We start from the raw sequence: 10,791 nt of genomic DNA, 5'->3' as shown, positions 1-10,791 counted from the left end.
CATTGTCAATCAAATCATTTGGAATCAAAAATCGTTCCTGATCGAAAAATCGATTCTGAATCAAATCGCAGGCCTAAAAATCGGAATCGAATCGTGAGACATCCAAGGATTCCCACCCCTATTTGTTAACATATCTTACCTTCTCAGTAAGGAAGCCAACTGTCATTGTCACTGCTCTGATGTTTACACGAGTCCTCTGTCTGCACCTATCAGACTATATTTTTGGCTCGTTTTGTCGCGCTGGGTAAAACTTTGCCTTTCTTCTTTTTTGGGGGGTCCGTGCCAGAGTTCCAGGTGTGCTCGAATACGTCCTTTTCTTACTCCCGGCAGATTCCATACTCATCAATGTAAAAGGTGCAAAATGTCTCAGGGTGAGCACTCCTTCTTCTACGTGTTATGGCGCAGAAGTGGAAACTTTTATTTGTATTTTATTTTATATTTTGACCATTCTACAATACATTCAAATCACGCAAAAAAAAGAAGAAGAAAGAAATTAAAATAACAATGCGGAAGTGAAAAAAAAGAAAATAATTGGAAACTCTACCCGGAGACGGGAGCACGCATAACACATTCTTAACGTTTTCGCCCCGAATGCCTCTATTTAGAAGAGCTTTATAGGCTTATCGACGCAGTTATTGTAAACACGTTAGGGCTTGCTCTACACATCAGGGCATTGCTTCCGCATATAGATGTGTAAAAATCAGTAATTTTAACATTTAAACTTGCCTAATGCAGCTTTAACAACAGCTTGAAATGCACTCATGCCGATTTTATAGTCTGTGTTGTTCCTGTGATTTAAAGACTATTGCTTCCAGGAGAATATCCCAAAATGAACATGCCCAGAGCAGATTACAAATCTTTTCTGGAAAAACTCTACAAATTGGGAGTGTCAGATCCTGTGAACTCATTAGTTGTTCAGTGTTTCATTGCACCATAATGACCCTAGAATCTTTCATCCCCTCTCAACAATTGTAAGACAGCGTTGTATAAACTGTTTCTGGACTCCGTTTGCCTTTGTGCCCCTCATCGTGCCTCGGGGGGTAGCAGAGGTCAGCAGATGTCATCACAGGCCATGGTGGAGAACGTGTGCAGTCAATTATCTTGACGAGGCCTTCAGAGAGCTAATTTAAGAGGCTGCCCTGGAACAACATTAGACGAGTTGTGAGAAGCACTTTTAGAAGAGGTTAAAAATAACATACACATAATGACATTGACATTTGGCATCATATTTGTAGTTGGTAGCCTTTAAGCGTCGTCATTTTAGACTCGTTGACCTCCGATGCACTACAATTTAATGTGATCCGATACATATCGATTATACCTCCGATAGTGTCCATCAAAACAGCCCAGTTATCTTTGTAGAAATATTTTTAATATAGTTCTCATATTAGATCGCATTATGCAAGTGTACCTAATGTAGTGGCTAGTGAATTTGTGTTGATATGCGTTCCCTCAGCATGAATATTTAGCACAATTCCCACTGAGCTCTGAGTTGAGTGTTGTTTTCTTCCTCCCCACACTATTTAACATTGCAGGCACCAAGTGCAACACTGATTTATTCTGCATCTAAAATGCGTTGTGATCTGAGAAAGAGACAGTGAAGAGGCTTTGACCTGGGTTAAAAAATGTATCAAGTCAAGCCCGAAATTATTCATACCCGTGCAAAATGTTGATTTAAAGTTACTTGTATTAAACCAGCAATTTTTTTCCCCTGAATTGGAAATGACACAGATAATAGGATATTGTGTTTTAGGATTTCGTCATGCTAAAATGTCCACATTTGAAACATTTGTCAGAATAGGTCAGACCAAAACTATACCATGACTTATAAGTGTCATTTCTCCCTTCCCACCGTCCAACATCCTCTTTCTTGTCTTAGGCAAAGGGTGATTTTAGTTGAAAATCCGAGCTCTACATTTTGCTGATAAAAAGAATGGTGCAAGTGACTCAGGCTTCATCTCTGGGGAGGGTGTTTTTCAGCCTGGGCTGGCTGTGATTGTTTGCCTTAGAAGACCAATTAGCCGGTAGAAGCTATAATGGATCGATTTTAGGTGAAAAAGAAAAACAATGCAATAAGAAAGAAAGACCACGAACTCTGTCATATACAATAAAATAATGTATTGTGTATTTATAAATGACTACATCACTCAAAATAATGGTAAATATGTTTAATTCAATCCACATACCAAAATGAGTAACATTTTCCCTGCTATGCTACAGTGCTTTTTATTGCCAACCACACAATAAACTGAAATTGTCACATATTTTACAGGCCATACATTCATGTAGTAGGGTTAGCCTATATACAGCTTAGGAATCAAACTTTGGCCTGAATTGCCCATATTTTGTATTTTTTGCACTTGATATATGCTGCATGGCACAATGTATTAGCAAAACTACCCCAACTTGCACAATATATCGATGCAAACAACCTAGTGGACAATGTGGAATGTCTCAGCCTGGGAGGTTCATTACACTGTTTGTCAGTAGAGTTAAAAAGAAACACATAACAGATAATGCACATAAATGCCCAGAGCCACAGCAAAAATGTTCTTCCCTTCAATGGTGTGATCTACCCGGTCACTCATCACGAGCCACAATCTATTTTTTTAGTCATCAATACTGTCAGCATTTGCCATACACCCACCTTGTCCTTGTCACTTCATCTGAGCTTTCCAATGCACAGAATTACAGTTTGCAAATATTGAAATACAATAACAGCAGCATGAAGAGATACCATCTAAGATGTGGCCTTTTTTTGTTGTTGTAGATGGCCATAATAAATATTTAATGGTCCCACAGCACTATACAGAGTGCCAATGCACAAAGTTCTTATGTGGAGTGTGTCTTGTAGTCATCCTTTATTACTTCAAGCCTTTCCGACCTTTGTCCTGTCATTTTGTCACTTCCTTTTAGTCAGTAATCATAACAATTAGAGGGCACCAGTCATGCCGGGGACGTGACTTTACTTCCCTCTGGACAGTTATCGTCAGGTCCACTGTAAATGTCAACCATGCTTCTGCATTGAACAATAAATACGGAAGAGGATTAGGGTCAGTGAAGAGAGAAAAAAGAGGTTGGCAGGATTCTGACTTTATTTTCACAATTCTGACTTTAAAGTGAGAATTCTGACTTTATTTTCAGAATTCATGATCAGAATTCTGACTTTATTCTATTCTGATTATTAATCTCAGAATAAAGTGAGAATTCTGACTTTATTTTTAGAATCCTCACTTTTAAATCAGAATTCTGAGATTAAAGTCAGAATAGAATAAAGTCAGAATTCTGATCATGAATTCTGAAAATAAAGTCAGAATTCTCACTTTAAAGTCAGAATTTTGAGATTAAAGTCAGAATAGAATCAAGTCATAATTCTGACTTTATTCTCAGAATTCTGACTTTATTCTCAGAATTCTAACTTGATTCGATTCTGACTTTAAAGAATTCTGAGAATTCTGACTTTATTCTGAGATTAAAGTCAGAATAGAATAAAGTCAGAATTCTGATCATGAATTCTGAAAATAAAGTCAGAATTCTCACTTTAAAGTCAGAATTGTGAGAATAAAGTGAGAATTCTCACTTTTAAGTCAGAATTCTGATCTGAGTTTAAAGTCAGAATTGTGAGAATCAAGTCAGAATCCAGCAAACCTTTATTTTTTTTTCTCTTCACTGGCCCTAATCCTCTTCCGTAGAACAAAAGAAAAAGCCTTGAAATAATCAAATAAAAGGATGCTGAATAGCGGGCTTGTTTTGTTGCTTTCTTTTACCCCACCAAAAAGCTTGGCTTTAAGTATTGATGCTGTTGGAGCCATTGCTCAGGACTGACCCCTTGGTAACCTCCGTGCTAACAGTGGAGAGCGGCACACTCTCATAGCGTTCTGCAACGGCCCAGCAGCGACAGTGCAACAGGGTGGACTTGAGCTGCTTCTGGAAGTTGCTGTTGAGGAAGCCGTAGATGACCGGGTTGATGCAGGTGGACGCCATGGCGGCGAGGTGGCAGAAGGAGAAGATGATGTCATGGCCACAGGACGGGATGGCCTCGTGATTCCAGTCGAACACTGTGTTGAAGATGTTGAGGGGGAGCCAGGAGAGGGCGAAGGCCACCACTATGGAAGCTAACAAGATGTTGATCCTCGTGGCGCCTTTGTTATTCTTCTCGGTGGTGTTCCTGCCGCGGTCCACCATATCCTTCCTCCTGCGCAGCCGCAGATAGATGTGCAGGTAGCATAGCATGATGAGGGAAAGGGGGAGGAAGTACTGGAAGACGAGCAAAGAGGTGGTGTAGGCCTGGCGCGTTTGAACCGAAGGCCAGCGCTCCATGCAAACAAGTTGATCGTTGACCGGGAACGGGGCGGTGAGATTCTGGAACGGCAATGTGAGGATGCTGTACTTGACGAAAGGCACGGAGATCAAACAGGCGGTGATCCAGGTGAGAGCCACCGCTAAGTAGGACTGCCTCGCCATGGGCTTCCATCCGGTGGGGTGGACGATGAGCTGGTAGCGCTCCATGGCGATGAGGACGAGAGAGAAGATAGACACGGTGACCGATACGCACTGGATGAAAGGTGTGAGCTTGCACAGAGTCTCCCCGAGGATCCAGCGATCCATCAGCGTGTAGATGATGGTGACGGGCAGGCACACGATGCACATCAGGATGTCGGAGAAGGACAGGTTGGCGATGAGGATGTTGGTGACGTTGCGCATCTCCTTGTGCCTGGCGATCACGAGCACCAGGCACGAGTTCCCGACCAGCCCCACCGCCAGAACGGCGCTGTACGCCACGATGAGGAAGGTGGTGCCGCTCAACGAGAGCGAGCAGTCCTCCGTGAAGTCCCACGGAATCTCTTTCCACAAGGCTTGGTTGTAGCTGGGCTGTTGCTCCATGATATTGGGATCACTTGAAATGCACACGGGTTGCTGAGCCAAATGTTCTGTAATTATTTTATGAATAACGTTGGCAGTCTCTGGAGCCTCGCATTAGTTTTCCTCTGCGCATTGGTCTTCATTTTCTGCGAGGAAATAAAAAAAAGTTCTCATCATTAAACGGTAATCTTCTCTGGAGATATTAAAATATCACGCGCCCTGCTGAGAATGATCGTTTCAGGATAGCTTGATTTCATTTGCATACATGCGGAATGTCACTCATTCGGCAGATTGGTCTTCATCACTCTCCTGCCCGGCAGGAGCGCATCATCCAGCGAACTGTGCAGATCGAGACTTTATAGCGTCTCTAAAATAGCATGTGATTTCCACCATAATGATGGAGATAATGACTGCTCTGAGACAATTGTCCTGTCTCGCCGCTTCAATCTTCTTGAGTGGGAGAATGTGCTCCGTTTCTGTGTTTGAAGGAGCAAGCCTTCTAAATGGCCATTGATATCATGAACTTCCGGCCTTTTTCTCATCACTCGTTAATTGATCATTCTAATCGTTTGCCGTATGCGGAGTGATCAACTGCGAAGCCATTCCTGCATCTTTGTTCAGCTCTTTCACCATCAATGCGGGAGGTAAATAAAGCTATCCCTAATCATGTTAATTAGGGCTCTGAAAATAAGAACAGAGCCTTCCTTAATGTCATTTACGTGCGTGTTTGCCAAAATGGCTGCTCGGTGAACGGTCCATTACACAAACAAAAGGAGCACACACGACTGCGTGTGTTTGTGTGTGTGTGTGTGTGTGCGCGCGCGCGTGTGTGTGTGTGTGTGTGTGTGTGTGTGTGTGTGTGTGTGTGTGTGTGTGTGTGTGTGTGTGTGTGTGTGTGTGTGTGCGTGTGTGTGCGTGTGCGTGTGTACATATTCATTTCAATGCTGATTAAGTCTGTTTTGTCCACAGATTACTTCTGCAAAAAGTGTTGCTTTTAACAGCTATGCTAACAGAATTTAATCTACCCGGCATAGCAGATTTATTACGTACCTTTCATTTAAAGAGCCCTAAACGCTGATAGCTGTTGACAGGTGGGACATAAATTGCTGGCGGCTATCTCTGCTATTTTGTCTGCGGTGATTACAAACAAAGCGCCGGGCAATGATTGAGGCTTGGAGCCCAAAACGAAGCTGTTTCAACTTGTTCAATATTGAAACCAAATGAAGAGCTGCAGCTTGACCAAACCAATTTATTTGGAGTGAAAGAAAAATTGATCTAGATTAAAGACCCGGGGCCCTATTTTTCTGCCCAGAGCAGGTAAAGTAACAAGTTCATTCTAATTGTGCGCATGTGTGATGTTTTCTTTCTTCTTTTTTGGGGGTATTTTGCTAGAATAGCACAGGAAAAAAAAGACGTTTGCTCTACGGTGTGCGAGTGCTCATCTTAAATTTAGTCTGTTTTAGTCCAGTTTCAATCACAGTTCATAGTTTTTATCAAAGTAACCTCATCCCGTTTTTATTTAAACAAATTTTAATCAAATATGAATCTAGCATTTTAGTCTTTATTTTAGTCCAATAAAACATAATTTTATTCATCTAGTTCTAGTCAACAAAAACAGTAAAAAAAATTAGCCTAGTTTTAGTCAAGACAATCATTTTCCCCCTGTAGATAATGTTTTGGATCTAAAACTATTTCACATAAAATGTTCTCTCATCTTTTTGATGAAAAACAACTTCACACGCAATTACAGTATATCAACAAGTGGCTACTATGGCTCCATGCTACGAGCTAGTAAAATTAACCAGCGTGAGTTAGCGGTCGGATTAACATTATTGTTGGAACATTATAGCCTTTGGATTAATGTTCTGTTATAACTATAATTTCCTTTTATTTTATTTTTTAAACCTTTCACAGTGAATCCACCGCCTGCCTGTCGCGTGTGTTTGTGCATGTTGCACTCGGTAGCTGCAGATTTGAAAGTGGATGTGTCGTTGTATGTCACATGAGAGTGTCACAGTGACAGAGAGGATTTTACAAAATCCTACAATTTTTGCCTCGTCTTTGTTCATGAACTAAAATGTCCATAGATTTTAGTCCAGTTTTTATTAAGTGAAGTATTTGTTTTGTCTTCATTAGTCGACTGAAATGCATACTGATTTTAGTCCCAGTTCTTGTTTATTAATGAGGGTTTTAATCTAGCCTAGTTTCATCCAGTGAAAAATATGTGTTGACAAAATATTTTTGTTTAGTTTTCGTAAATGAAATCAACACTACACTGTGTGCCTTTGTGGGACATGCTCCCTACTTGGCTATCCAGTAGCGCACATCCATGGCTGTACTCGGCCCAAACCAATCAAGCGTTACCCACCGCTCACGTCTGTGTTGTGTTACACCACTTGTGTCACCACTTAGACCTGGTTACAGCATGTCTAAAATCTAGTTTACTTTTGCTAGATGTACCAGGGGCATGCTGTAGTAAATAGAATACACCCAGTGAGGCGCAACTGAGTCCCAAACACGGGAAATTACACTTGCCTTGGCACGGAAATGCAGTTGCACCCGTTTGTAAGAAAATAGGGCCCATAATGTGGTGGGGGTGGGGGGGGGGGGGGGTAGAGTTATTATTTAAAACAAAAGCAGGAAATTATACAGATTATATAGACATTTAGACACTATATGAGTCACTACATCTATCTATCTATCGATCCATCCATCCATCCATCCATCTATCTATCCAGATTGATATGCAAATTATACCAATTATAGGTTTTTGAATTGTACAATACAAGGTGTAAAGTTAAAAGTCGTTGCTAACGTGGTATTTACTCTTATGTTTTTTTTCTTCTTGTGGTACATTCTATAACTTTTGCAAAAGGACATCCGTCATTTGAAGCAGACACTCACGCGCGCGCGCGCACACACACACACACACAACAACAACAACAACAACAGGCACCGCTCTGGACTTGCTCATGCACAAATGGGAGACAGCAGTGGCGGAAGAGAAGCATGACAGGATGAAAAGTGTGAAAGTGACAATCTGCGCGCACGCGAGAGCGGGTGCATGTTCATCCCACCATCCCTGCTGTGGTGTGTCTGCATCTGAGCCTCGAGTTTCGATGCGTGCGTGTTCGAGAGGGTAATCTCGGGCAGGTGGATGAGATTTGTCTTTCTCTGGCTGCACCCCAAAAGTGCGTCTCCCGTACGTGGGACGCCCGGCACATACCCTGAACTGAAGCGCGCCACTTTGCTCAAAGCATCACACAAGGTTCGTTACAAGAAATAAAGACGGGGGGAAACGGCAATCCACTTGAAAATGACTTTTCCAATGGAATATTAACAGCGGCCCAGGGCTCAAATTTCACACCCAAAAAAAAAGGATGTGAAAAAAAAACATTTTTTTTTTTGACCGTTCGACTTTTCACTCAAAAACAATAGAATTTAATTAGAATTGAGCTGTAATTTCTTACCGAGATGCAGCCTCCTGCGTTGACTTGGAGTCGCTTTGCTTGGCGCCAGGTGAGCCAAAAAACGACAGAGTTTTGGTGGTGGTGTCGGAGAAAAGGTAGGAGGGAGGGTTGGGGGGGGTGGGGGGCGTCCTGCTGTTCGGGACTGATGGCAGCACAGATATTCCTTAAAGCGACCTCACTCACATCCTCGCGCTCAGACGACGATGTGATTGGGAACATGTTACATAATCAATTCCTCCGTGGCACACACACGCGCGCAACGCACGCGCAACCACGCGCCCCCACACACACATACGCACACACACACATGGGGCCAGTGGGGACATTGAATGATTAGAATGTGTGCACACACGGTCTGCTTCACCAATCTGAAGAAATGTCGATCTCAGATCTTCATTCATTTTCCAGTAAGAAAGCATTATTTAAAATAAATAAATGTACATGTTGTTGAATATAGTCATACATTATTGTCTATGTAACTTGCTAAATATAAATTATATGGCTTGATTCATGTCTAACTGGGATATGATAATTAGCACAGGTGGCCTACATACTAGGAAGAATTACAATTTGTTGTAAAATAAAGGTGGTCCAAAATCATCCATCTGTCAATCATCCACGCTCGATTTATGGGGTTATTCTATGAAAAGAATTGCATTTTGGTTCCTTGCATTTTAATTTTGGAATATTCTCCTTTGGATCACAAGAAAAACACAGAATATAAAGTTGCCAAGAGTGTATCATAGTCTGTTTGAGACATTGCATTTCTTCAGTGTGCACAATTTGACATGCTGTGGGGGGCTTGTACGTGTCTTAATTTCAGAAAACTACGACCAATCGTAAACAAACCGATCATATTGCTGTCTATCATTAGCATGTTTCTGCACATGTACCCATAAATTTAGGCGACAATCAGTCACGGTTTTCATTCATATGCTACCGTAACGGACCGGTTGCTATTATACGGGTTGACTGTGTTCGCCAGTCACTTCAGCAATAAATGTATTTTTTATTCTTTCTTGAAAGAAGAATATGAAACCTGAGATGGTTAGAAGTGCCATCTAAATTATGGCAATACTTGATGACTCCATACGCATTTTTATAGCACAATAGACCAGGAAATAAGTCCAAAATGAACAGTGCCGTATTGCATTGCCATCTTGTCACTATCCATGGCCCTTTTCTGTAGCTGCAGAGCATCTTTAGCCGATGTCGCCATTGATATTAAAATAACCATTACTTGTTCCGGCGTGAGATCTTTTTCTGACAAAAGTCTCTTGCTGTGGCAATACATGCCACTAATTAGTCTGTCACGTAATGTATCAGAAAGTACTGCTCCAAATTGACAGAACCGAGTCATCTTATGTAGTTCGGCAACATAATCTACAATGCTTTTCATCTTTAGACTCATTTCTGTTGTGAAAGCGAAATCTTTCTTCTAACACAAGGGGCTTTGGATTGTGGTGATTTCTGAGGAGGCTGTATGTCCTTCAAGATGAAGAATGTAGGGGCTTTCTTTTCATATGTCACATTCATTTGCGCTATCAAACTCCTCTATTTTGCTTCTCCTTCCCCTCTGCGCTGTTGTTTGCTGTTAGCCTAGCTTAGCTTATCACTCACGATGGTTTGATTTGAGTGTATAAAAAGGGTTTGAGAGAGTGTGGCAAAAGGCTTTGAAACGTTTTGCATCACTGAAGGAAGTCTGCCGAAAAAGCAACGCACGCTACGTGCCCTCACCCTCGCAAGCCTGCGCAACATTCACGCTTAATATTTCTAGAGAGGAAAATAATGTGCTGCTAAGCACAGTTTAAAAAATATATATATAGAATATTATATTCTAGAAATGAAAACTAGTTGGTCAATCATTATTAAGTGGAAATATGTTTTTATTGTCTTCTGTATTCATAATTATTCTTTCACCAAGCAAATATATATAAAATTTTCATCTTTATCCGAATACCCTATTATTCAATAGAATTTTCCGTATATATCTGAATACCAACATATTCACTACGGCTGCAGCTTGTTCATTCATTTCATACTTTTCAACAGTTCAGCGGTTCATACATAGCAGAGATGGATAATGAAAGAGTCGACCAGATACCTGACACCTGACCTGGGGCGGACTGGCCATCGGGAATTTCATGAGTTTCACAAATGCCCTGTCCATTTTTCAGTAGCTGGTCACCCCAGTCGATAAATACTAATAGCTGCATGCCGCAAGTCGCCGTGCACACTCCCTTCTCACGGCGACGGACAAATGTTGAACAGTAATGGCTGGATGTCGGCCTAACTAAATTAAAAAAAAAAAAAAATGTCTCCCCATTGAACACAATCAATTTTATTTTAACAAAATACTGTATACAATATTTGGTACAGAAGACACATATACAATGTTAGGTATAAATAAATAAATAAATAATAAATGTGAAAATGTTTCTTCTGATTTAATCATTCT

General features: G+C 41.2%; 1 protein-coding gene across 1 annotated transcript; it reads right to left on the bottom strand.

Moving 5' to 3' along the window:
- Positions 1 to 3,388: 3,388 nt before the first annotated feature.
- Positions 3,389 to 8,600, bottom strand: npy8br (neuropeptide Y receptor Y8b). The gene is made up of 2 exons (XM_086076362.1): positions 8,334 to 8,600; positions 3,389 to 5,009 (listed from the first exon to the last, which is right to left on the bottom strand). Exon 2 carries the CDS (start codon positions 4,882 to 4,884, stop codon positions 3,787 to 3,789), a length of 1,098 nt encoding a protein of 365 aa, XP_085932488.1. The 5' UTR covers positions 4,885 to 5,009; positions 8,334 to 8,600; the 3' UTR covers positions 3,389 to 3,786.
- Positions 8,601 to 10,791: the final 2,191 nt, after the last annotated feature.

This window comes from Leptonotus elevatus, chromosome 5, assembly GCF_054856555.1.
Source record: "Leptonotus elevatus isolate MCC_2025b chromosome 5, RoL_Lele_1.0, whole genome shotgun sequence".
In the NCBI taxonomy this organism is placed as follows: domain Eukaryota; kingdom Metazoa; phylum Chordata; class Actinopteri; order Syngnathiformes; family Syngnathidae; genus Leptonotus; species Leptonotus elevatus.
The sequence above is the reverse complement of the archived record's forward strand: the minus strand, read 5'-3'. Positions and strand labels throughout refer to the sequence as shown.

What these genes read in the sequence shown, in the direction of transcription:
- npy8br (XM_086076362.1), bottom strand. Translation starts at nt 4,884, where the DNA reads ATGGAGCAACAGCCCAGCTACAACCAAGCCTTGTGGAAAGAGATTCCG.